The 27,305-nt window shown below is 38.9% G+C and overlaps 1 protein-coding gene across 4 annotated transcripts in view; it reads left to right on the top strand.

Moving 5' to 3' along the window:
- Positions 1–573: 573 nt before the first annotated feature.
- The window catches only part of TTC26 (tetratricopeptide repeat domain 26), a 47,743-nt gene continuing 21,011 nt past the window's right edge, over positions 574–27,305 (top strand). For 2 of the 4 annotated variants that reach the window (XM_030960952.1, XM_030960951.1), the window contains exons 1-12: positions 574–748; positions 1,113–1,250; positions 1,587–1,682; positions 7,558–7,672; positions 16,400–16,449; positions 18,084–18,229; positions 19,464–19,635; positions 20,032–20,106; positions 21,316–21,418; positions 24,464–24,519; positions 26,316–26,369; positions 26,791–26,854. In XM_030960952.1, coding sequence (XP_030816812.1) covers positions 746–748; positions 1,113–1,250; positions 1,587–1,682; positions 7,558–7,672; positions 16,400–16,449; positions 18,084–18,229; positions 19,464–19,635; positions 20,032–20,106; positions 21,316–21,418; positions 24,464–24,519; positions 26,316–26,369; positions 26,791–26,854 — 1,072 coding nt within the window. In that variant the 5' untranslated portion in view covers positions 574–745. The other 2 variants (XM_030960953.1, XM_030960954.1) reach the window with 2 other exon arrangements.

The raw sequence follows: 27,305 nt of genomic DNA, 5'->3' as shown, positions 1-27,305 counted from the left end.
GGAACTATGTAATTTGCAGATAACGGACCTTAATGCCTCTGTTTGCTAAAATGGAAAAACAATGAAAAGTTGTGGTAGTTGTCATGCTGGCTTTGTTTGTTTGCCATCCAGCACCCCCTTCTGTGCAGAACTGCAAATACATCAAAGACTTCGATTGTGTGTGGATTGGTCTCTTGAACACCGGGTGAAAAATACCTATTTTGGGACAATTAGACTTTTGTTCCAGACCCCTCAGCAGCTTTGCTGCCCTCCTTTTAACAAGCTCCAGCCCCTCAACGTCGTTCTTGTTGTGAGGGGCTCAAAACTAGACACAGAGTTGAGGTGTGGCGTCACGAGTGTACAGGGGCTGGCCACATTTTATCTGACACGATGCCATTGCCCTTCTTGGCCACCTGGACACGCTGGCTCACGTTCAAGCAGCACCCCTGGGTTCTTTTCCACCTGGCCGCTTTCCACCCACTCTGTCCCAAGTCCGTGGCGCTGCTGCAACCCAAGTGCAGAACCCGGATGTTCAGGCCAGGGCCCAAAGGCGAGGAGAGGAAGCGCCACGGCCTTTGGGGGAGGAACCCCAGCGGTTCTCACTGAGGCGGCCGCCGCGGAGATCGCCGCCCGCCGCAGGGAGGCGGAACCCTGGGGACGCCGCCGGTCGTCAGCCGGCGCCCTTTCGCCGCGACCTTCCGCCGTCCCGCCGTTACCCCGGCAACGGCGCCGCCGGCGCAACGCGCAGCCCGGGCCCGGCCTCAAGATGGTGAGGGGCGGCGGGGCAATGAGGGATCGCAGGATGATGAGGGGTGGTGAGGGATCGCAGGATGGTGAGGGGCGGCAGGGTGGTGAAGGATGGTAGAATGGTGAGGGATCGCAGGATGATGAAGGGCGGTGGGGCGGTGAGAGATGGCAGGATGGTGAGGGGCAGTGGGGCGGTGAGGGATCGCAGGATGATGAGGGGCGGTGAGGGATGGTAGGATGGTGAGGGGCGGTGAGGAATGGCAGGATGGTGAGGCACGGCGAGGAATGGCAGGATGGTGAGGCACGGCGGGACGGGGCACGCGGCGGGGGAGACACCGCCGAGGGAGAGCCCTCTCTGAGCCAGCTCCTCTTTGCTCTCTGCCCAGATGCTCTCTCGGGCCAAGCCGGCCGTAGGGGGTACCCCGCCGCCGGGAGACAGGCGGAGGAAGAAAGGAAAGGAGGTGCCACAGTTGGAAGAACTCTTAGCCCAGAGGGACTTCACCGGCGCGATCGCCTTGCTGGAGGTGACGGGATCCCCTCGGGAGAGCGGTATCGTCGCTGCCAGCCCTGTGCCCTCAAGGCTGCGGGGCGAGAGCATCCCTTCCCCTGCCTTGTGACCCTCTCGCCCCCTTGGGGGCCTGGAGCGGCATCTGTTGCTCCCCGCTTCACAGAGCCGGCTTTGGCCTGTGAGGGCTGCCTGCTGCTGCCCTTGGAAATGTGAAAGCAGCTCCACCCCAGCAGCATCCACAGCTGTCAAACCATCCGCAATATTTGATAGCCTAGTATTGCTTTGGTTATCTGTGGGGCTTTAGAAACTCTGGCAGCTGACAAAATTCTTATATTCTTTATTCTCTGCAAAGTTTAAACAGCACGTGGGTGAGGAGGAGGAGGAAGATGGCAACCTTTGGATTGGATACTGTGCATTTCATTTGGGTGACTACAAGAGAGCTCTGGAGGTAAGGTGGGCAAATCCTGCTTCCCGAGCTTGGAAATTGGGATTTTATGATAAAGCGACAGGAGGAAGATGGTCTGTAATAGGGAACAGCCCTGCTAGCCAGTTAAGGTACAAATGTACAGTAATAAGGCAGATGCTCTGGGAAGCAGTTTGGATTGGGGGGAAAGTGGTATTTTGCCTATGAAAGTAGAATTTGTTAAATATTATGTACTGACTTATTTCATACTAGGGTTAGTGGCTTAATTTGTTCTGTTGGATGTCATTGTTCATGTCCTAAATCCATCATTCCCTTTTTGCAGCTAGGTTTCCACAGTTTCATTTTTCAGGTTTAATAATATTTCTGTCTTCACTGTGTAGCTTATCTGTGATAGGTATGAAAAAATTCTTTCTTTAGAGGTTGATGCCCCTGACTATTTAATGTACTTTATTGGTCTTCTTTGCATTTTCTTGTATTAGGTAATTCAATTAAATGAGGCGATCTTTTTTTCTAAAAGCTTTAAGTCACTAAAATATATGGTAATTGTTCAAATATGTACATTTTAATGTTTGCCTCTTACAGTTCTGTTGTGTCCCTTCACTGTGAAGTGTAACTGAAGTATAGCTGGTTTTGCAGTCTTTGAAATTGCTTTCCCCAGAATCAATATTAAAAACAGATGTTAATTTAAAGTATTAACAAAAGATAATAAAAAGAAAAGAAATAGATTTTAGAACAATGATGATATTTTCTCTCTTAGATAAATGGTCACATGCACAAGATGCATAGATGAGGTGAAAACTCTAAAGCTTCTAGGTAAGAAAGGCACAAGGCACTCTGCCCTTTAAAAAATTGAAGAGAAAAATATTTGTTGGAGATATTAGAAATGCTCAGTGAATCAAATGGATGGTAAACACAGTATAGAAATAGTGCAGGACATCACAGTAAATTAATATTCATGTTTAGACTTGTGGAATTTAGATATTATGAATACAACAATCAGTTGCTGTTGTTAATTTACATCTAGGTATTAGGTGTTAATAGGGAGTGCAAGTTTTAAAAAGGAAAAAATATTCATATACAGAGGAAAAATAACTTGCAATTTCTTTGAAATAAGAAACAATTTGAAAACTAATTTGAAATGAATTCTGTTTTTTTTAAATACCCAGTAGATGCTTTTATAGCCAGAGTAGATTTTACATGTTTCCTTCAATGAAAAGACTACAGTTTTTTTTAAATTTTTCCTAATTAGTTTTTGCATGTGGTGTTTGATTCACCACTAGGTGATGCTCTTGATTCAGGCTTTTAAACACTGCAACATAGCCTTCTTTTTCCTGGTTATCTGCCCAAGAGGGAAAATAAAAGGTTTGTATGAGCAATTTGTGGTTTGATTGATTGTGTATGTTTTAAATGAGAGATTACAGGGCTTGTCTTCCCGGATTTAATACTGGGTTTTTTTGCACAGTGATAAGTCCTGATAGCTTTGTCATTTTGTGGTGGCATGTGGGAAATGAGCCTGTGCATCTCAACCTAGTTTCTTCGGGGGCAGAACACTCTAGTTTTAATTTCTATGACTGTAGGTCTCATTCCACCGTGGAGGCTGAACTGCCTTTTAGTTATCAAATTCCATGTTGAAGTGTAAAATGCTGTTATCTCATCTGCTATGTTCCAGAGGTGTTGCTGTATTCTCAAGGACAAATTCCTTGATCATCTAGATCCTTGAGATCTTGGAGCACTCTTTGGGGAATGCCAAAACCACTGTAAATAAAATACTATGGGTCGAAGGTTCTGCTGAATTATCCAGAATGACGTTGCACATAACCTAAATGATTCACACTGCTATGTGTTCCTGCAAGTGACAACACATAGTATGTGTCACTGTGTAACAGTTCATGGTCCATGTACCTGATGAGAGTCTTCAGAAATCACACTGTTCCATGCTTTTATTAATGATGATACTTTCATAGTAAGCCAGGTGTGTTGGTTGCATAGCAACTTTTGGAGAAGCTTGGGAGCTGTGGTGAGATGGCCGTCATGCACCACCAGGAGAATCAGGGAAGAAGTGAAAAACACACAGATGTCCATTCCAGCTCCAGGAATATCTTCAGAGAATGACAACAAAATATCTATCACATTCATGTGAGAGAATTCATATTCTCTTATCACAGGCACACCAACAACAGTTAAGTGTCCTCCAGGTAGGGCACTAACCTCAACCTCTCTGGGGTCGTACTTTCCCATTCTTAATAGCAGATGCCTTCCTCAAAGGTTATGCCACTGCCACTGGTCTGGTGGGATCATCCCAACTGCTGTACCCCAGTTTACAAATGGTATTGCAATGGGCTTGACTCTTCCAGCAGCGATGGTGCAGTTCTTCCTGGGGGACTGACTAGCTTCCTTCATGGACAAACTTATTTTTACTGAGTAGCTCATGTCTTCCTGGCATCATGTGGCAACCAGAGCTTCCCTAGTATTTGGTAACATCTGATTAGTTTTCTGGAATCTTCTGCATCTAGTGTCCATAATGGGAAAAAACCCATCTCTCTTTCTGCAGCAGCTGCCACTCGTTCATGGCTCTAATCTTAAATCTTCTGAAAAATTTCCCAGTCTCACCCAAGTATCAGAACAAGAGCATCAGGCCAATTATTCTGTTTCTGAGCTGCCTGGTCTTATAAATTGAATCAGCTGGGGCCTTAAGAAAGTGATGGTTAATTAATTTTTTTAATATCTGTATCTACATCTATATCTATACGTATATTTTAAAAAATTTATGAGACAAATTGGCATGGGCAGCTGCTTTTCTTGGTTGGATTCAAGAACAAGTTTCACACTTGCAGTCTGTACCCTCTGCTTCTAGGCACACATGGTGCAGCTTCTGGACATGCTAATGCCTTTTTGGTTGATCAACTGCACACATGAGAGCAAAGAATGATCCCTGGGCCACAGTCTTCATTGCATTGTTTCTGTCAAAATCCTACAACCAGCCAGCAACAGTCTCTCCAATCTGCCACCTGGCAGACAAGTTCTTCACTGATCACCACTTCACTGATCAGGACCTCCTGCCAGCTTGGCTCAGGATAATTTTAGTCAAATCGTAAGTCATGGAAGGACCATGGCTGTACTAGGGTAATTGTTCATCCATGGGTAGCATCTGGTCATGCTTGAGTAATTAATTCTGTGAGAAGTGTGAGAATACAGGTACACTCCAGTTCCTGATAGCTGAAGACAAAGTGAAAACTGGATTTTTTTAGCTCTGGGAGTTCTCTAGGCCTCTCTGTGATGTCTGTAGCCAGGTTACAATAAGTATCTCTTTGAGCACATGTCGAGCAGCCATATATGTTGGCTTGTTTATTGGCTCTTCAGCATCCATGTTTATGGGCTTGAAGAATCCAGACATGTAATAAGGTCATTAAGCTGGCCCTCCACATGGTCAGTACATGTCCATAGTTGTGGACAATTGACCTGGCAGCCTGCTTTTGAGGAAAACTGCATGTGTCTAGTGATAGAGGTATGAGGAGGAGGACAGTAAAATAGCAAGGAGTTGTTAATGCTGCTGGATGGCAAAAGCATGCCACAGGTTGACTCTTAGGACAGGTTTGAGAGTATTTAGTTTGTTTGGGTTTGTTGGTTTATTTAGAAAGGAGGGGGAAAAGTTCTTGTGAAGTAGTCTTTGAGAGACTGATGTTGAATGGCTTTCAGTGAGGAAAGGGGCAACAGCACAAAGTCCAGACACATGGCCCAGAACTACAGGATAAGGAGCTCTATTAGTCCTAATTTTTATTTAATGTTTCCATAGATTCACATTGGTACTGCTAGAACACTCTTTATATATTGCTCACTTTGAATGGCCAGGCCAGAACATGACTTGTGTTTGTGCACTTTGTCTTTTCTAATTAATCTGCCTGAAGCCCTAGTCAAGAGAGACCTTTGGGTGCATTTAATCTGAGTGAATTTTGAAAGATTCCAGATGGTCCCAATAAACAGCAGTGGCCTATATCTCAGAGCTCCTTGACAGGCCTACATCAAGATTAAACTGACCTCAGTAGGAAAGGTTGGCCTCTATGTAAATGTTTTATTTTTAAAAATATTGATTATTGAATTATTGAATAATTTAATTATTGTGTTTATGATGTTTATATTTTTATATTTATTTATTGCAAATATTCTTGGGCAGCTAGTCTCTGAAATACTAGCAAGACTGAGCTGGCTTTTAAGGTGCTCCTTACGAGTATCTTTTCTGTTTCAGAGTGCAGTTTACTTTTATTTGGCAACAAAAAAAAATTATTTATGTTTGCAAACTTTAAACTTTATTGTTGTCAGCATGTTTGTGTTGCTGGGATTTGCTGTCCTTTGGGCATGGCTTATTTTATCTCATTCTGTATATATATCGCTGTCCTTTTCCCCAGAGGTAAGCACAGAGGCTCAATCTGCTAAACTGTCCCTAGATAGAGGGAGCTTCCAATTCATGTTTGGGGAACAAGTAGAGAGTCAAGGGGTTGTTTTGCTGGGAGGGATGGGTGGCTTGCAGTGATCTGGACTACATGGATGACATTCCTTCAGCAGGTCTGGTAAGAACCTTGCATGACCCTGTCTGCTTTGCCTTATGCTTCCTGCCTCCATGGTTGGATGAAGAGCAGGAGCACCAGCAGCAGGCACTTCCATTGGGATGGTCCTTCCTAGGAATCTATCAGAACTGTGACACAGAAAAAAAATGGCTTTTGGAGATCTCCATGCCTTTGTTTTAGTACCTGTTGTTACTCTGAGAAAAGATGCTTATCTTCAGAAATAGAATTGTTTAGTGGCTGTGAAGTTTTTTTGTTTGAAAGAAGTAGATTGAAAGATTGATCTGTTAAGTTTTTGCTGTTACACAAATAACAAGAAATGAAGAAGTTTGTGTGACAGAATTAAAGGATATGCAATTAATATGGATGTGTAAGAAATATCAGAATATGCTATCTAGAGCCTTTCTATAGTTGTTGGCTGTAAATCTTAAAATAGGAAATGGTAAAGTTAGGAACAGGTTATTAATATTTATTACAGATTACTAATCTTCATCTATAAGGAGATCTTGAATTTGCTCAATACCAATTTATAGGCTTGCATTTTAATGCAGTGGTCTCCAAACAATTTTGCTGTACCCCTATTAGTAAAAAATGTTTGAGTACACACCCCCAATGTATATACATACATCTATACATTTATAAATTATATGCATGTACCACTGTACTAATACATAATTATAAAATATACACAAAAATAGGAACTAAAAAAAGGATGTGATAAAATTAAACACAATTTAAAAATACTTATTTTAGTTATTAGTAGTACAAGAAATATTTTCTTTCTGCACTTGATGTTATTATATTGCATAACCTCAGACTTAACACACACTTCCACAGGTTTAGTATACACTAACAGGTTTACAAAAACACATTTAACACTTGCTCCAGTAAGTATTCACAAAGAGATTTCCCTGGTGATTATGGCTCCCAGGCTTTGACTGGAGGAGAACTTAGGAAAGCAACAGAAGTTAGTTATATTGATGCTTTTATAGCTTACATATTGGGGCCTATATATGTAAATAATATTTTTATTATAATATATTTACAATATAAATATGTTTTATATCTCTGTAACTTCAATATTGACAGAAATCTTGCTTATATGTGGTGATTTATGGCACTGTTTGTCCCTGTGGTCTGTTATATTGTTGTAAACAAAAAAGTAGGGACATAGCTTAAAATCACAGTTTTGTTGTAAGGACTGCAGTGAACTTCAGAATAAATTGTTTGATCTCAGTAATTTAATGATACATTGTAAAATTGTGGAAGAAAGAATTATATTTAATACAAGTATGTGCTATTACACGTTTTTTCAAAATCAACCCTCTCTTCTGTTACAGGAATATGAGGCTTTAACCAAGCAAGCAACTTGCAAACCAGATGTTTGGGTGAACCTTGCCTGTACTTACTTCTTTCTGGGGATGTACACGCAAGCAGAACAAGCAGCCTTGAAAGGTGAGGTGTATGGTTGGAAAAGACTGCTTATTGATTTGAACACTTAAAGTAATTTCCAAACAAAATATGCAATAAAGTGCAATAAAGGATACTTTAGAGCAAAGGTTTTTTTGGGGGGGGGGTTGTTTGGGGATTGCTTAATTTTAACTTTCATTTAATGGGAGAATTATGATGCATTTTCCTTCCTAAAAATACCTTGGGCATGTGGAACAGCTGGAACTAAAAGAAGCCTCTGGAAAATAATTTCTCTCATTAATTTCTAAACGCAAAACCCAGCATATGCCAACCAGCAATAAAAGGTTACTTTTCTTTTGACTGATTCTGTGTCCCTGAGCCCGTGCAGATGAAGCAAATTAAGCCAGTGAAATTATAAAAAAATAAGCATCTGAGAGAACTAAGCATTCTCCCTGATGAAGACAAGAGCTCTGTTTATGTAGTTTGAGTGACTTAGTAGGTGGTCTTGTTGCCTTTTAAGTCTGATGTTAGGTATCTGATTCTTCAAGGCATGGAGTTCAATAGTCACATTATTAGAGTTCTACTTAAATCTGAACATGTATGGGATCATTTAAAGAGGAGGAATGAAAATTAGATTCCAGGGCAATTTTTACTGCCTAAAAATGTTTCTGTAGTTTAATTTTGTTGCCCATCACTTTTTTATGTATCTTAGTGATTTACATTGTTTTCTATAACCATAATATCTCAGTGCTTTTTAAGTATAATTAATAGTAGTGATATCCCACTCAACTTCTGACTCTTGCCTTCTTAGGATAAAACTCTTATTGAAGGATGGGTTTTCTCCTTTCTTTCATTAATCTTCTTGTCTTGGGCTGCAAAATAGCACAGGAAGAAAATAATAGTGTGCTTTCTTCTGCTGTGAAAGAGTGCCTTCCAAAAGGACACCTTTGTAGCATTTTAAAAAATAATTAGGTTCTCATATCCCTTTAAAATCCTTAGAAAGATCATGCTGAGCTTGAATCCCACAACTATAAATTGATTTTTTAAAATTTTCAATTGTAAAAAAATCTCATGCAGAGCTTTGTGATCTGCATTGTTTAAGAGGTGTGCAAATTTCTAATATTCACAAATAATTTAATCTTTAATGTACCACAAATTTGAGCTTTGGAGATTGCAACCTAGAACTTGAAGTGAATCGAAAAGTAAATGGGCAATAGAGCTTTGAGGTGTCACTGTGACCTAAAGCATGGGGGAAGCAAGCAGCTGCATCCTGTACCAGTTGGAGCCATTGTCATCAGCTTCACATCTTGTGAGTTACAGCAGTCCATTCTAGAGATGACATATAGACAGCTGGTATGCACATTTATTAACTGTGAGCTGCAAGGAAGGGAAGGTTGGTGTTTGTCATGCCCCTTCAGATTAGTTAGTAATGGTGAGTGGCAGAGCAAGGGGTGCAGTTAGTGGTGCTTGAGTGCTGGAGGCAAGAGTGGGTGTATTAAGAAAGCAAGAGCAGGAGGGAGGGAACAGAAAATAATGAAGTGGTCACATTAGTTCAGTTCCTGATCAGTTCTTGATTTTACATAATTGTTTAAGAAGGACAGCATGCCAGTTCTTATAATGAGGTGCCAGACCTTTGTTGTGAGTACTGTAATCCTGGTGATTTCTGGCTGCTTAAGTTTGGTGGGGAAGCAGTTGCAGCTGAGGATTTGTAATGCTTGTCCTTTCTCCAATGAAAGCTTGCAAGTGTGGTATAATCCCCTTTCAATCTTTCTTATATTGAGTTTAAACCTTTTTATTTTTACTTAAGTCAGATCTTCTTTTAGGTTTTTTTAAACAATTTGGGATTGCATCAGTGGTGTCTGTTTGCAATATGGTGTTGACAGCTGAGGCCATATCATCTTGTGCTCTTTTCCACAGTTTTGCAAAGACCTTGAAGAAAAATAAAAATACTTCCTTTGAGGAGGAAAAGTCTTTAGAAGAACACCATTTATCTAATACTGCCTTGAATACCACTGAAAAAATTATACGTAGTGTTAACATCAGGCTCTTTACCATTGCTATTTTGGGATTATTTTGCCTGAATTCTTGAATAGTGCATGCTGTTTATTGCTGCAGTTATGCTAAACCCCTGAAAGTAGCATACTGCTAAAACAAATTAAGGAGAACTAATTTAGTTTCAGGTATAGTTCTAAATTTCTACAGTGACAGAATCTCTGTGTGAAAGGGAGTATAAATATCAGCTAGCTTTCTGGAATAGGTTTTCCACACAAACATGTAAATATCTGGAAATCAAATCAAGTTCTTTCTTGCCATATACTGTTGTTGCTTAAGGAAATTGTTGTTAACCATCATTCCATTAATGAGGAAAAATTTGCAGGATACTTAAAATTTAGAAAACTATCATTAAAAGCCATGAGGTAATTAATGTATTCATACATAATCTCTTGTGGAGCAAGTTTTATCTTTATTTTATAATAGACGTGAATTAATCTCTTAGCTTATTGTTACTTAATTCAAACTTCATGGAATAGAGGGGATAGGGAGGTTATTAAGGACTGCTGGCACAGCTTCACCAAGGGCAGGTTCTGCCTGACCAACTTAGTGGCTTTCTATGATGGAGTGACTCCATCAGTGGGCAAGGGAAGGGGCTATTGATGTCATTTATCTGGACTTCTGTAAAGCTTTTGACATGGTTCTTCACAAAATTCTTCTCTCAAAATTATATAGATATGGATTTGATGGGTAGACTGTTAGGTGGATTAGGAATTGGTCAGACAGTCAGATCCAGAGGGTAGTGATCAACAGCTCAGAGGCCCAGCGGGTATCAGTGACCAGTGGTGTCCCTCAGGGGTCTGTTCTGGGACCAGAGTTATTTAATGTCTTCATTAATGACACAGGTGAAGGGATCAAGTGCACCTTCAGCACGTTTGCAGATAACACCAAGCTGATTGGTGCTCTTCACTCACCTGAAGGATGGGATGCCAGCCATAGGGATCTGAACAGGCTTGAGAGATTGATCTGTGAGAACCTCAAGAAGTTCAGCACGACCGAGTGCAAGGTGCTGCACCTGGGTTGGGGCAACCCCCGGTATCAACACCAGTTGGGGGATGAAGGAATCAAATCAAGGGCAGCCTTGCCAAGAAGGATTTGGGAGTGCAGGTGGACAAGAGGCTGGACACAACCCAGCAATGTGCACTCAGCCCAGACAGCCAGTTGTATCCTGGGCTGCATCCAAAGGAGCGTGGGCAGCAGGATGAAGGAGGGGATTCTGCCTCTTTGCTTTGCACTGGTGAGACCCCCACCTGCAGTGCTGCATCCAGCTCTGGGGTCCCCAGCATAGGAAGGACATGGAGCTGCTGGAGCGAGTCCAGAGTAGGCCACCAAAATGACGAGGGGGATGGAACACCTTTCCTACAAGGAAAGGCAAAGAGAATTGGATTTTTCAGCTTGGAGAACAAAAGGGTTCAGGGAGACCTCATTGAGGCTTTCCAGTACCTAGACAGGACTTAAAAGAGAGCTGAACACAAGCATCTAGTGATACGACAAGGAGGAATGGCTTTTATGAAATTAATGAAAGAGAGTAGGTTTAGATTAGATACAAGGAAGAAATTCTTTACTGTGAAGGTGGTGAGGAGTTGCCCAGAGGAGTTCTATCCCTGGAAGTGTTCAAAGCCAGGCTGAACAGGGCATTGAGCGACCTGGTCTAGTGGAAGGTATTCGTGGCTACAGCAGGGGAGTTGGAATTAGAAATCTTTAAGGTCCCTTCCAATCTAAGCCGTTCTATGATCCTCTCAGGAAAGAATAAGACTGAGTATCAAAAGTCATATAAAAAAGAATTACTGGAAACAAAACATAAGAAGTAGAACAAAAAGGCAATAAAGAAAAATCCCTCCTTGAAGGTTTTTCATTACAATTATATTTTACCTCTAGGCTTTCTTTCAAAATCCTGTCAGGTATTTCTGGCTTCTCCTTTTCCCTTCTTGTCCACTCACATTGCAGTTACTAATGTTCCTGGTTCTGAGGTGAAGGTAGAGTTACTTCCAAGTCAGCTACTGTTGTTTTGTAGTCATCCCATAGTGAAGCTGTCAAGTGATGCTTTGCCGACTCCTTTTGCATCTGTGTTCTCATGCATTGGCTGAACATATATTTTCTGTGCTCTGAGTAGCCAATCTTGTCTTGAGAGAATGAGGCTTAAACTATTGATCTCGATTAAGTCTATAATAATAACAACAAATTATTATTTTTTTATTATACAAACTAATACTCTTATGTTGCATTTACAGTTCTTTGCTTTGCAAAGGCCCACAAACAGAAACTCAGCCTGGCACACTTGGACTGTGATCCTGACAACTGATCCAAGTGTTTAGAAGCCAGCATAGTGCTTGCAGAAGCTGTTGGCTTGCACTAAGAAAGAAACTAAGAACTAAAGCATAAGAACTAAAATGGTTCTTTTAAACCACAAAATGTGCATGTAATTGGAGCTACAGTTAAGTCTGTTATGAAAAACAGTCTTTTCAGGATAAATGTAATCTTAGAATTAAATTTAAGATCCATACACAGACAGGGTTGTATTGCTGAACCATTCATTAAAGTTGGGGTTTTTTTTCATCCCTTCCAATTTTTGATGGGAAAAGCTTTGTAATTACTTTGCTTATTCACATCTCTGCATATGTCAGATCTGAATGTGGTTTAACTAAACAGAGAACTCATTTTACAGCCCATATTGAAACAAGCAATATTGTACAAAAGCCAAACAGAGATGGGTTAGTAAGAACAATGACCTTTTCCAAACCGGTTTTTCTTATTTGTGAAATAATGTTTTTCAGGTGTGAAATAGTTGTCACCAGTGAAAATGTTCAGTTACAAGCAGGCACAGAACAGTTACTGGGTTTTCCTTTTCTTATGATTGCATGTTCAGCTACATGAATTTTTATCTGCTTTGTTGCTTGTACTCTCTGTCTTGAGAACAGTAGTTATTTATGGTGCATTTTCGCTGAGGTTTTGAACCAGCCATTTCATACATGGAACTTTCAAAGTGCACAAGTGAAAATATCACATGTTTAAACTCTAAAAGGTACTAACCTTATTTTCCTGTTTTGATTTTTTAAGTATAGTGGAAGCTACAGCCCAGGAGTAATTAATTTGATGATCTTAAATTTACTTTGTGCTTAGTATGAGTGAAATTAAATGTGTGTGTATTGCACGTAACTGAACATAGCTGAACTGCCATTTAAGTTTTGTAGGAATGGGAAAATTTCAGTGAATATCCTCTGTAAATTTCATTCAGGAAAATTCTGAACAGTTGAGCTGTTCAAATGGGTGTAAGTGTAAACCTCACTGCTGGCCCATGGCTTTTTTTGAACATTTTTCCCATTCCCTTTCATTTTCCCCTCCACGAGTGAAACTTTGGTTTTGAGACGCAGAGGGCTTCATTCAGCTACTGTGCTCAGATGAGCATAGTGTTGTTTCTCAGGGACAAGGAAAATAAGATTTCCTCTGGTTGTGTTTTCTACTGTCAGGATGGAGCCTTCTAAGCCCTGCTCCATTCCTACCAGCTCCTGCTTGGTGTGTTTAACATGCATTTTATGCCTGTCGATGTGTGAAGGGCTGCTGAAGAATATGCATTATGTGCTAGATGGGATTTGTTAACGCTGGATGCATGACCAGCAGTGCCTCACACTCTTATGAGAGGGCACAAATTCCAGATTGTCCATTACTCTATTTCATCATCTTTTTAATGCCTGAGACATCAATATGAAGCTCACAAAGATCTGAGCTGCCATTTCTAGTAAGTTTGACGTTTTGTTTAATAACTAGTGAAGATGTCTTCAACAATGTCTTCATTCTTACTGTAATTGCTTATTATATTTTAACAAATACTTTAGTAGGTGCATGTCAGTGTCAGCATATAAAAATATACAGAACACTTGTAAGATCTATGACAGCTGTGACGCAAGTGCCTGGAAACACAGCACTGATCATAACAAAAATTCTGGCAAAGGAATATCAGTGTTTTTCATAGGTGGAAAGAGATAGATCTCATCTAGCTCCTTCAGTGCTTGAGTACAAGGCCAATACTAGACCTGAAGCAGGGTCCAGTTTGTTGCCATGCAGCATTATCATCATGTACATTATGATCCCAAGATTTCTTAGTACTGATTTTAAAAAAAAGGTCATTATCTTGAAAAAGTAGAACAAGGAAAGGAGATTGTGCTTCCTTGTAGTATTAATAGATCAGTGACAATGAAATTCAATAGCAGTAGAGAATAATAAAAAGCAAACTAATGTCCTTTAAATGTCCCTTAAAAATCATTGTCTCTGATGAGGCAGTTGTATCACTTCGTGCTCCAGTGATTGACAGCATCTTTATCCAATATTCATGACCCAATTCTTTCTGAAAACTAATCTGACCTTGTTCATATGTTGCCTTGTCTTCCTTAAAGAATGCATTTGACACTGAGAGAAAAAAAGAAACTGCTGATGTTGAATGTTTCCATATTCCTACTTACAGGGCTATATTTGCATGGGATTTTATGCAACTTATTTTAAAGAATATCAGATAGCTAGCATCATATAATATCTTATGAAGCAGGACACTTTTCCACCCTCCGTAGATCCATGCACACCATCAAAACTCAGATTTCATATTTCGCCTGTTTTTAAGTGTTAAGCTGGAACATTAGCCCAATGTTATTTTTGCCAAGTAAATAACAATTTTGATGTCAGATCAGATGCCAGGTTTGCAAGGGCAGCCTGCACTCAGTGGTTGACCAATGAAACAAAAATTCCTTGGTTTAGATTCTTGATAGTATTGCTTGCAAGTCACAAGTTTCACAGTGAAATTAATGCTAAAACACACTCAAAAGGGGAAAAAAAAGAGGAAAACCTACTCAAAAAAGGAACATTGGTGTCTTTACCCATGGTGTTGTGATTATACAATATGTTATTTTCAGTATAAATCCCACAGTCTGTCCTGCTTGTATTTTTGGAGTCTTTGATGACCAAATGTTTTGAATTGTGAAGGATGGTTATGGTTGAAGCTTTTCACAAAAGCACATGTAGGGTTCATGGGCAACCCTTCTAAACTTTGATATAAAAACCTATCAATTAATGCTGGGGAACATGTAGAGTAAAGAGCATGCATTTAAATTAAGGTACTCTTCACTTTCTAACTCACAGGATGAAATATACATACTATCATGTCAGTTATACTACTACAACTGCCTATGCAGTATTTATTGTAGATCAGAAACTTTCTGTTATTTAATAAATAGCCTAATTCCCGCATATATCCTAGGCTGAAGACAATTTAGCTCCTCAACAACTTGATGCTCTGTTAGAACTATCTTAAAAGATGTTGTGGTCATGTGAGAGTGCTTTCATACCACCTTTGTATTTTGGTCTTCCATTCTAGTAGTTCGTTAAAGATACAATTAACTGTTCTAATTTTTCTAGAAACATGGTTGAATAACACAGCTTGCTAAGGAAAAAAGGGAAGAAACAGTTGCTGTACTTACAGAAGTAGGTGGGCAGCCTTGTGCTGCCAATCTTATCAGAATGGCCTGGGTTTTGGCGCTGTCCACAGTGTTACAAAGTTTACCTACTATGTGGAGAAAGAATAAGAAACCTGGAAATCTCTCCCTAAATTGCTTAAAAGATAAATTCCATCTTCAGGGGGTGGTGGGGAAGAGGGATTGGTGGTTTGAGCCGTCTTTTATGGTTTTAGGATGTCAGAAGAATTACAGCCTTGTATTACAGGCTATTGCTGTGCTAACTCTGCACTTTTGTGGCCTTATAAACACAGTAAGAAATTCTGCTTTTTGTAAAGATTCCTTGTACACCCCTTCTGTGGAACATGCTTTGCCAGCTGGTTGGTCTGAGCAAGAATGAGAGTGCTCATTAGGCTAGGAAAAGTACAGGAAACAAGGGAAGGCTTTTTAGAAGATTGCTTGCAAAAGAAATGAATAGCTCTGTTTGACCAGGACATGTGTCGCTCTTGGTGAAGCAAAAGGCTCTAGTGACTTAAAACTCTGCAGTTTACAATTTGTGTCATATGGAGTGAAATCAATGGAATTCCTAATCCTGCTGAAGCAAGAAATTTCATTCACTTTACTGGCTCTAGTAAGAATATCCTTCTTCAATCTCTTGCCATATCTTAGTTTGAATCTTATCTGCTCTGTTCCTAGAATTCTTCTGTGTGCCTTTCATTCCTAAAGACAGAAGAAATATTAGAGGTATTAATGTGCATACCTAACAAAATGGTAGCAGCACTGGGTTTTTCAATACACTAGAAGTTATCGAGATTTCTGGAATTATAAATCAAAACTTATTTCAAATGTGACACATATAGAAGGAGCCTTGAATTTATCTGTTGCTGCTTTTTATTTTGAAAAAGTGCTATGCTTATGTGTCACAAAAAAAACCCCAGAGAATGACTGAGAAATTGCTGTAGGGAAACGATAATGCAATTCATATAAGTTTTAAGGCTTATTGAAGGTAGAGGCCAATGAAAACTTATTTTCAACAGGGATTTAAAAAGAAATAGTCAGGGAATGAAGATAGGAATGAGGAAGACCTCTAAACCACTCTAAAAATTGGTAGAACTTCCCCCAAAGTATGACCTGCAAAGGGGTCTCAGTGAAGATCTGTACTTGGGCTAGTTAATGAAAGAGTAGGGGTGCATTCATGTCTGTTGAGAAAGAAAGTTAAAAATATAAAGAGATACCCTGTGAGTAGTTCATTACAATAATACTTACTGAATTTCCCTTTCAGCACCTAAGAGTGGTCTCCAGAACCGTTTACTCTTTCACCTGGCACATAAGGTATGATATCTTCCTTCACTCCTGCTTGATTTGTTTTCTTTTCAATTTACTAATGTAATTTATGCTGGCAGCCTGGCAGAATAATTAAATGCTTGTGGTGGCAGAAGAACAAACATCTTTCATAACCACCCTACTGTATTAAAATGTGGAGGAGAAAGCAAGTATGAAAACATGATCTCAGAAAAGATGCTCTCAGCATGTTTCTAAGGAAAGTATTACCAATACACTTCACATAAGTCGTACAATAGGAATGTAATGATATTTTTGATCATGAGGAGCCTGAAACCTTAATAGAATCAGAAATGTAGAAGCCACTATTTTACTTTTTTTTCCTAAATGTACCAAGTTTTCCTAACTTGCAGCTCTCTTATATGTAGCAATCTGACCAAAACAGTGTATATGCTGTTACTGGTCCTCTTAAGTAGTTCAGTATCCAGGAAATCATATTGTTAATAGCATGAAAATTAATTTAATTTCAACAACAATTAAGTGCTTATTTCACTTACTACACATAGCTATCTTCCCTTAAATTAGGTTTTGTACCATCCTGTACCAGAATACGTGAGAAGCATTCTGCTACTAATGATACTAACTAAAAGGAAGTATAAATCTTGAATGTTAGCTTTGATGTCAGATTCTCTTTACTTAGATATCTGTTAATTTTAAGAGAGAAAACTTAAAGCCTTTTTTCAGTGGCATTGGCACTTACAGATGTCTGTGATGAGCTAGGAATTATGCAACTTCTCTTTATCCAGTTAGTCACTGGAAATAAACAGTTTTACCAAAACTACGAAGCCCATTGCCTTTAGTTCTGTTAAGCAACTTATCTTGCCTTTTAACTTTGTGAATGGCTCAAAGAGGGAGGAGAAGGATTTGAAGAAACCTAGCAGATAGGTGGAAAAACAAATATATATATTACAGTTTGTGTCTAAGAAAAAAAAATCATAATTACTCTTGAATCAGCAAAACCAGCAAAGGGAAGCAGTAGAATAAGTGATTTGAGCAGACCAATTAGTAAACAGCCTCAACTTCACTATTGTAATACAAATATAATGGGTATGTTTATCTCTGTTCCTTGTTTTTTAGCCTTCTCTGTGTGTGCTATATGTGCTATTCAGCAATGCTTTTAAAAATAATCATTTACTTAAAGAAACCAGAAATTGGAGGCTGGTGAAAGTGAACTTGTTAGTGCTGTTAAGAAGACTAGTAAAATTAGGGCTTGTGTGTTTGCAAGTCTTGTGTTTTTCTGCTATGCATGAGACATTAGATTTGGATCTACAAACAGCAAAATTTTTGCTGGCTTGAATAATTACAAGGAAATTTTATGTTGCGAAATTCTGTTTGTGAAATAATTAATTCAGCTCTTTCCCTCTTATCCATCAAAGCACATGACATGTAATTATATCTAAATCACACCTTAAAGGAAAATGTGTGCTTAGTTTTAGCCTAACATTTATTGAGTTTGAACTCATCTGCCTCTTTATGTTTGTCTTTCTCCACTGGGCAAATTAACTTTAAAGTAACAGCAGTTTTCCAGATATTTAATGATGTTTACCAGCAAGGACAAAACTAACCTGTTTAATTAAAAAGCTTTTTTTGTTGAACTCTTCTGAGAATGTGTCCACTCTTTTTAGTTCAGTGATGAAAAGAAACTGATGAGCTCTCACCAGAACCTGCAGGATGTTACAGAAGATCAGCTCAGCCTGGCATCCATCCACTACATGCGATCCCACTACCAAGAAGCCATTGATATCTACAAGCGCATTCTGCTGGACAACCGGTGCGCATCTCTAATCCCTATTGGAGCATCTGTGTCATTGGTGGTATTTAAATTCCAAATAGTTGTTTGGTTTCTGAAAGTAGACATTTCCCACAACTGCTATGTCCCTTTCTCGTCACAGAATGTGCACCAGTTGCAGCTCCTTAATTTTGTTCATTCAAAGTATTATTGAAAGCCCCACATTTAAAAAGAAGTCTGCTCTCTCTTGTTTTCTTTTTGTGAAATTGTTGGTTAATTCATTCTGATGTCTTTTTTATTTTGTTACTTTTTCCTTCTGAAATGATATATGCTTATGTGCCTGTTTTGTCTTTTTATTTTTTCCCATTTGATGGCCAATCTTGGGACTTTGCTTGAATTATTGACTTCTCCTTTATGTCATAGCCTTCCTTAGAAGGGTTCAGTTCTTGGGTTTTATGTAGAGTTCCTTGCATTCCTTTAAGTCTGAAATTCTTTCCGTCTCTGTTTATCTTCTGTGATACTTGTTGATGGGTTTTTCTGTCATGTTCTACAAATTTTTAGTTCAGAATTTAACAAGGAACAAATTGAATTCCTAAGTGGCTGGAAGTATTTTTAAGAAAATAGAAACTGCTGTCCCAGAATACTGCTGTCTTTTGATCTATCTTTTCTTGAATGTTTCAGATAAATCCATCATAATGCATGTATCATGTCATGCTTGGGAAAGATATTTTAACCTCCAAGTCCTGCAGAAATAATCACTCAAAGCTAAATGAGTAACCTTCATAGCAATTATCCTTTTTACTTAGAGTTTTCACAAATGGTTGTCTTCTTTCTGTCCAGTTCTTCTGGCTTGACTACTTATAATGACAGGGATTTTTTGAAATAATTGTACTTGGTACAAACTTTTATGTGCACATTAAATGTCTTTGAGTGTATTGCTTAGAAAATCATGTTCTGCCAGGCCAATTATGATGCTCATGTTCTGCACGTTTCCTTGGTATGAAGTTGCCACTATTTCCCAGACTTGCAAACCAAAAATTTTGTTGGTAATTTTTAAAAGCTGCAGTAGCTGCTGTGGAAAAAAATACTGTGAATGTGTCCTAGCTGACAAACTAGAGAAGCCCTAAGCATTTCTCAGAAGCCCCAGTTTTGATGTGTTTGTAAAATATGTATAGATGTGAGAGCTTTTTATTTACTGATTTTAATGCGCTGTAGTGGGGAAATGTTAAGCTATCCGGTGGGATTTAAAGGTTCTCTTTAATCCTCTTTCCTGCAGGGAATACCTGGCTCTGAATGTATATGTGGCCCTGTGCTATTACAAACTGGATTACTATGATGTATCACAGGAAGTGCTAGCTGTTTATCTTCAGCAAGTTCCTGACAGCACCATTGCTCTTAACCTTAAGGCTTGTAACCATTTCCGACTCTACAATGGAAAGGCTGCAGAGGTATCTATTGGACAGTCCTTCAACTCACCTTTAGTTTAAGATTCCATACATGTTTCTTTTCCTTTGTCTTAATCAGTAGTGTTGATAATGGCCTTTACCTTGTCACTCTGTTCTTATAGGAATGTCAGCTATTTCAGTTTCCCTGGCATTAACCCATCTGTCCACATATGTGCCCAGTGGTCTTAACCATTTTCCCATTATCCTTTTGGTCTTGTGTTTATATGTATTACCCAATTGCTAAAATAATTAGATAGAAGTGAAAAGGCAAAATCTTCTAGTCATCCAACACTAATGGAGATGTTTTGGTGTCAGCTTTGAAGCTCATTTGAAGCTCCACTTAGGCTTCTGTGCTTTTTTTGGTTTTATGTTAAAATTTTGGAATGTATGTAATTCCAGGCAGAGCTCAAAAACTTGACAGACAGTGCCTCATCATCTTTTGAGTTTGGCAAGGAGCTTATTAAGCACAATCTGGTAAGTAATGCATTTCTGGGATTTAATATGAACTGCACTCACTTGCAGAGCTTTTCATTATGATTCATAAATTGGAATATTTTGAGAAATTGCAGACTTGATTGAGTCTCTGCTGCCATATAAGTCCCATTCCAGGAATCCTACCAGTATAATGAATGTGCTATCAAGTGTATTTACTTTTTTTCCTGGATTTTTTCCCTGACAGTTTGAGACTATGTCAAGAAAATAATAGTACTGTTGCTTTTAGTCTTGAAGGCATATTAAAATAATGTGTGTTGTGTAAGAGTACCTATGCAAGATACTTTGTGGAGCCCACTCAACAAAGACACTGTAGAAAAAAGTCAGGATGACCCTGAACTCTATTTAGTACCAGAACAATTTGACTGGAATAAAGATATCTCATGAAAATGGCCTTCATCCCAAAAGTACTAAGCAGGGAGTTCTAGGAAAAAAGATGCTCATAAAACCAAAATACTTTTGTGTTCTGCAGTAAAAGAGTCACTAAGAGTAACTAATGGTTAATTTTCCATTCAGTGGTATTATTATTTTGCTGAACAACTGGTAACAGTAGATTGCTCATCTTTAATGACAGGCAGTTACTTGCCTTGTCATTTTTCAAGAGCAGTCATCACAAGCTAACATTTCTTTCTCCAAGAGTTAAAACTGCTTTCAAACCGGACTTTTTTAAGTTAGTGTTGTTTATTTTGTATGTTGGTATTTTTGTCAGTGCTTTATTGAATAAGTACATTAGATCTTGTTGGAGGAACTGTCATGTGAAACTGGAGTATAACCAACTGCTCCTGATCATTTTAGGATCCTGTGTTACTCAATCCTGTGTCAATAAATGTGGAGTTGTTAGCCTAATTTTTTCATATGAAAACATCATAAGCAGTTTATAGTTTTGTATGTGTTCCCTTCACTCAGACTCTGTTATTCTTTTAAATCTTTGATATCTAATGTAGTACTCTTTTGAGCTGCTAAAAGCTGTAATAAGTTAATCTTTACGTATAGATTAAATACATTCTTCAGAGTAAAGATTGTCACACTGTATAATTCTACAGCTATATAAAAGCAGGAACTAAACTAATGACAGAGCCACTGACCTTTTAGTACTGTTTATGCAGGACTTAAAGGATTAATTTCCTTGAATTAACTTATCATAGAAGAGATTCTGATACATGATTATCAATATGCTGCTTTTCTCTGCAGGTAGTTTTCCGAGGAGGAGAAGGGGCTTTGCAAGTCCTGCCTCCTCTGGTTGATGTTATTCCTGAGGCAAGACTGAATCTTGTGATTTACTATCTCCAGCAAGGTAAATACACCTTCCTCTGGCTCTTTCATAGCTTCAGGCATGACATTAATTCATCTTATCTCAAGTTATTCAAAGCTTATTTTTTCTTTGTAGTAAAACGTAATTTATTTCACTTCCTGTTCCTCTGTAAAATAGCAAAGTAAAAGTTCCCATGGTTTGCAGGGAAGGCTTTAATACTGTGCACTCCAAAAAAGCCTACTTCAGCAGAGTATTGGAGATTTTGGGTTGCAGGAGATGGCTTTGGGGATGGTAGTGTTTATTTGTTTCTAGTGAGGGGACCTCTCCTCTGCCTGAATATGTGAGAATGGTAGGCATATGTCCTGTAAAGGCAAGGACAACCATTTCTGTAAATACAGCACAAACAAAATATGAACCAAAGTGACTGTGAACAAGATATTTCATTAAAATCTACTTTACAATTCCTAAAGAATGCAGGTAGGTAGCCAGAATCAGTTGGTAAGGATTTTCTATTTGTATCTCTCCTGTACTTGCCGGCTTCCTTGAATTATATCTGAGTTTTTCAGAGCTATTCCTATTCTCCTATTGTGTTCTTTTATTCAACAGTGGGTTGACTGGCTGTGTGATTCAAGGCCGGTCCAGTTAGATAAAGCCTTGTCCAGACAAGCATCCAGTTAGAGCTTTCTCTGTTCTACCTTACGTCCACTGCCTTTCTCTCACTCTATGGAACCTGTTTCCATCTACCCTCTTATCAGTTAATTGTAGACAGTGGTAACATCTCCCCTGAGATCCTTTCTTCTGAAGGCTAAGAAAACTCAATTCTCTCAGTTTCTTCTCAGCCCTCTTCCTGCCATGGTAGCCCTCAGGTGGGCTCACTCCAGTATTTCAAAGTCTGTGTGGGTCATGGGATCTCAAACCTGGACACAGTACTCATGTGTAACCTCACAAGTGCCAAATAAAGAATTCCTTCCCTTGCTGTGATGGCTCCATTCATGCTAATACAATCCAGTGTGCCTCCTTTGCTGCAAGGCTGCGCTGTCTGCCAGACTGCCTTTTAGCCAGTTCGCTTGCTCAGGCATGTTTCAAACCAAGCAAGATGCAAGACTTGCATTTTGCCTCCACTGAACTTCATCAGATTTCTTTCAGCCCATTTTTTCAGCCTACTGAGCTGCTTCTCCATATCTGGGAGCATTCTTCACAGTCTTTCATCATTTGCAGACTTGCTCAGAGTACTCTATGCTATCATCTGGATCATTAATAAAAATCAGTTATTCAGCAGTATCAGTTGCTGGGGGCTTTGATTAGCCACCTGTTGGATTTCATACAACTGGTCACTGTCCTTAGGTAGTCCAGCCAGTTTCCCATCCCCTTATAGTTTTACTTAGCCAGTCCTCTCTTTCAAGTTTGTATGAGGGATCATTTCAAAGACATTGCTCAAGTCAAGGTATACAGCATCAACCTTTGTCTCCTTATTCACAGAACCAGTCACACCTGGAGAACATTTTGGCATTGGTAAATTCATATCTGCTGTCCCCAGCCACCTTTCTATCCAGTATTATTGTTGCCAGTGTCACTGTAGGCAATATTGGTACTACTACCAATTATCTTGCACAATGATATTGTTGATAATAACATATGTGTCAAATTAAGTTCTACTTACATGGAAACAAAGTGCATCTCATGCATCAGTTAAAAATCAGTCTTGTTCACTCGTATGCTGTTAACCTTGCAGTAATTTTCATTAGTTAGGTTCTTCTCTTTACTGTGATATACAAATGACATGTACTGACAAAGATCAAGGGGAATTTGGACTAAAATCTCTTTTCTGGTTTGGCTAAGTTTCCATTTTTAATTCTTGCTAGAGTAGCAACATTGGTTAGGAAAGTGAGAAATTCTTACTTCTAATAACTGCAGCTGTCTCTCCAAAACTGAGAAGGTCTCTGATAAACATAGGATTGTGCTGATGATATATGCTCTAGACTGGAATGACTGAAGCACAAACATGCATCCTGTTTTTTCAACTCTTCAGCAATAGTGACTTCTAACAGGGTTTGAGGTCAGCTGGTATCCTGCTGTAATCTGCTGCCGTGAGATTTGCTAGTCACTTCTGTTGGAGCCTGAAGAGCATAGTTCTGTGTTGATGGTCTTTAGTGGATTAATAAAAATAAGGGTTGCTGTCTTTTTTTTTTTTTTTTTTGAGGTGGTGGTGGTCTAAGCTAGCCAAAAATATATTAAAAAAAAAAAGGGAAAAAAAAAAAGCAAAGGTAATGCTGCCTTACTATGTGAACTGTTCAAGGGAGTCAGTGGAGTAGGTAAGAAAGCAGAGGTTATGGATGGGAGCCTGGCAGCTCCAGTGCATATTGCCTTAAGTGGCTGCCTGGGATTGTATGTTCTAGTGAAAAAAAAAAATTTGTTTGATAAGGCTTATTTGTGCAGGCAGTTGGTGTAATGCTGTATTAACAAAATTTTGCCAGTAGCCGAGGATCTTCGCTAGGTTGATTTACAAAGCCAACCATAGTGCCAACATATTTTTTAATTCAGGGAAAGTTTATGATCTATTCAGTTATATAATTCTTGTGTGGAAATGAAGTAATTTATAGATTTCAAACTTCACATTTAAACTTCAATACTAGCAGTGCTTTTTCCTTTTTAATTAGGATCTGCTGGACAGATGCTGAAATATTGCTAAGGAAAAGATGAAGTTTTCCTACAGCATCATGTTACCCTGTTCTCTTTGTGGGCTAAATAAATATGAGAAAACCAAGTATAGGAAGATGATGGATTTATTATATTGACCTTGTGCTGTTGAGAAGGCAGCCACTGGATTATGAACAAAGGGGCCAAACCATCTCTGCTAGGAAAACTGTAGTAATAAAGAAGCTATTACTCACTCTGTGTTTGTTTGAGTTCTAGAAAACTATCACCATTGTGATAGAAATTCACAATGATTTACAGTTACCTTTCTCCTCCTATCTAAATGGTTTATTTCTTAGTCTATGACTATTGGGGAATGTTGTAGAGGATGAGTGACTTGTTCTAATACAGTGTGCTATGGGTTGTCATGCATTCTAATGTCTGGCATTTCAGATGATGTACAGGAGGCTTATAACCTGATTAAGGACCTGGAACCTACAGCTCCACAGGTAATTGGCAAATGGTGTCATGACACATAAAGACAGAGGTTATAAACTGATACAAAATCTGCCACGTAAAAAACTGGTATCCTGAGGACAGCTTGCCCCATTTCCACTCTTAAAACTCTTGTGTTTTCAGCCGTTCATCATCAACAAATTCAGTGTGCATGCATAAAGTATTATATATGTGCCTATATGAATACTTTAGCCTGTTTATTACTGTACCACCTGCATTCAGATAAGAATACAGCTCTGTTGTGTGCAGCCTTGATTTTGGGAAATGGACCATTACTGCATAGGTAAAAGCCCCCTTACAACTATAGCTGGTTGTCTGCCTGGTGTGGCTTTCATCCCTCAGATTTGCTAACTCAGATGCTCATATAGTCTGTCCTGAAGCCATTTCAATTAAAATGAGCTAGATTAGATTAAACAGTTTTAATAAATGGTATTTGCTAATCCCATCACACTTTGGCTGCCATGAGTGAAAACTACAGTGTCCCTTGGCTGCCACTGTAATTTTCTTCTGTTGCTGTTCCAGCATCTTTAGTCTCTGATTTATTCCTCTTGGCTGTTTATTTTCCAAAGGTCACATAGCTGGGCATAAAAGGGACCTTTCATGAGTCTATGTAAGGAATTAGATGGAGAGAGGGAGGGAAGGAGGGAGGGAGGGAAAAGGAAAACCTCAGAAACACAGATCCGGTGATTCTGTGCTGAGTAGTGAGGAGTGTCTTCTGATGTCGCTTTACACTTTTCAGTATAGCAAAATTTACTTGAATGGTTTTCTGCAGCTATTGTTCCTATTATAGAATATTGTCCTGATATACTTGGCCTATAATTCTTGATCACATTTTGAAATGAGAATCTTTGTGCTTTTTTTTTTCCCATTTCTCACTCACACTTTTAAAGAACTCCCTGCTAGCACTTGCAAAACTACTCGTAAAACCTACTTGAGTACTTCTCAAATTTCTTCTTTGTCACAATGCCTGTAGGATAATAATTTGGCATCTCTAAGGCAGTTGGTGTGCTAAAATGATTTCTTAATTTCCTAGCTAGTACTCTCAGATTATTTCTTTACATTCTCTCGTTGGTCTCTTGGTCTCTTGAAAGATGTCTCTCTTCTTCTGTGTTTTCCTCTGTAACAGGGTCATCCTGGTTTATCAGGAGTACCTACTAAAACAGGTTTATAGATATAACTCCTAATTATAAGATTTGGATAAGACAAAAGAGTCTGTTACACACTGAGAAAAATTTGTTCAGAGAAGAATTAAACTATAGTTGTTTCTCCTACTAGCGATTACAGGGTACTCAACTTCTTTTCCTAATTTCACTGGAGTAACATGGCCACAGAGCACAAACCTCTTGACATATTTGTCCTGATGAGAAACACTATGAATTTTGCAGCAAGGATGTCAGTGGTTATGGTTAACCAATGTGCATATTTGAAAGGGGATCTGTGCTCTAGTATAACAATCATGCACTTCTTGGTGATATAATGGTGAAGAGGGCATGAAAGAATGTTACCATATTCCTCCTGGTACATTGTCTTTGACCATAAGACTTACCAGAAAACACAGTACCCCCTTTGCATCTAACATATTTAGTAGAAGGGACTACCTAGCAAGTAGAATGTATTTTGGGGGACTAAATTAGTACAGTGCTTAAGCACTACCACACTAATCAGCTGCCTACCAAACCCAGTTGTGATAGAGTTGAATTAATGAAGAATAATGCACATGTAGGCTTTTATGTGTCTTCTGAAATCTTCACCATGTCTTCTCTGATCCCTTTAAACTTTTTTTTTCCAGGAGTACATCCTTAAAGGGGTGGTAAATGCAGCACTTGGACAAGAAATGGGCTCGGTGAGTAAAGCCCATGAGGTTCTCCAGCTTCTCCAACAACACAATGTGAACAGATCTGTAGAAAATGGAATGGAGTGAAAGAGGCAGTCATTTCTTATTTAGATTGCAGGATCTCTGTGTCTTAACCTCCTGTACAATAATCAGTCCAGGAAGAGTGAAATGCAAATTTCTGTTGCTGGTCTCGATAGTAAATCAAGATGAATTTGATTTCTCTATTCTATTTCCAAAATCCCTGTTTGCTTTGTATGGTGTTCTTCTTTATCTAGACACATAGAATGGCACATTTACCTTTTCTCTTTTTGCTTCAGCTCTGGTTTATTTGATAGTTGCTCCCTAAGTATTCCTCAGACCATATTTTCACTGTGTATTGTAGTATCAACCCTGTAACTCATCTTGGATTTCTTTTTTATTCTTCTTCCAGAGAGATCATCTGAAAATTGCTCAACAGTTCTTCCAGTTGGTAGGGGAATCAGCCAGTGAATGTGGTATGTTTGAAATGTTCTTTTTCCATTAAGTAAGGAATCTTAAAATATCCAAGTGTATACCATCATATCTGTGTCTAACTGCTGACTGTTAGCAGGAATGTTGCTAGGCTTTTTTTTCTATAGGATGAGTTTCAAAAGGTCTAAAACATATTTGAAAGTTTAAATTAGAAGTCTCAATTCCAAACCTTACTGTATGACTTCCTCTGGAGAAGAGACTGGACTGCAAACCGCAAGTCTTTGTGAGAGACTCTGTGGCAGCTTGCCTTTGCCTAATAATCACATTAGAAAAACAGAAGACACCAGCCTAATTAATTAGATGAAGTGAGCAGCTGAAACCTCACAAGCAGAGGTACAGGTACAAATCTAGGACCACTAATGAATGCCTGTCGAGTACATAGAGTCCTAGCATGGAGTGTACTCTGAAACTGAGGGCCATAAAAATGTAAAGAGG

Source organism: Camarhynchus parvulus, chromosome 1A (assembly GCF_901933205.1).
Source record: "Camarhynchus parvulus chromosome 1A, STF_HiC, whole genome shotgun sequence".
Classification (NCBI taxonomy): domain Eukaryota; kingdom Metazoa; phylum Chordata; class Aves; order Passeriformes; family Thraupidae; genus Camarhynchus; species Camarhynchus parvulus.
This window is presented reverse-complemented; position numbering and strand designations above follow the sequence as displayed.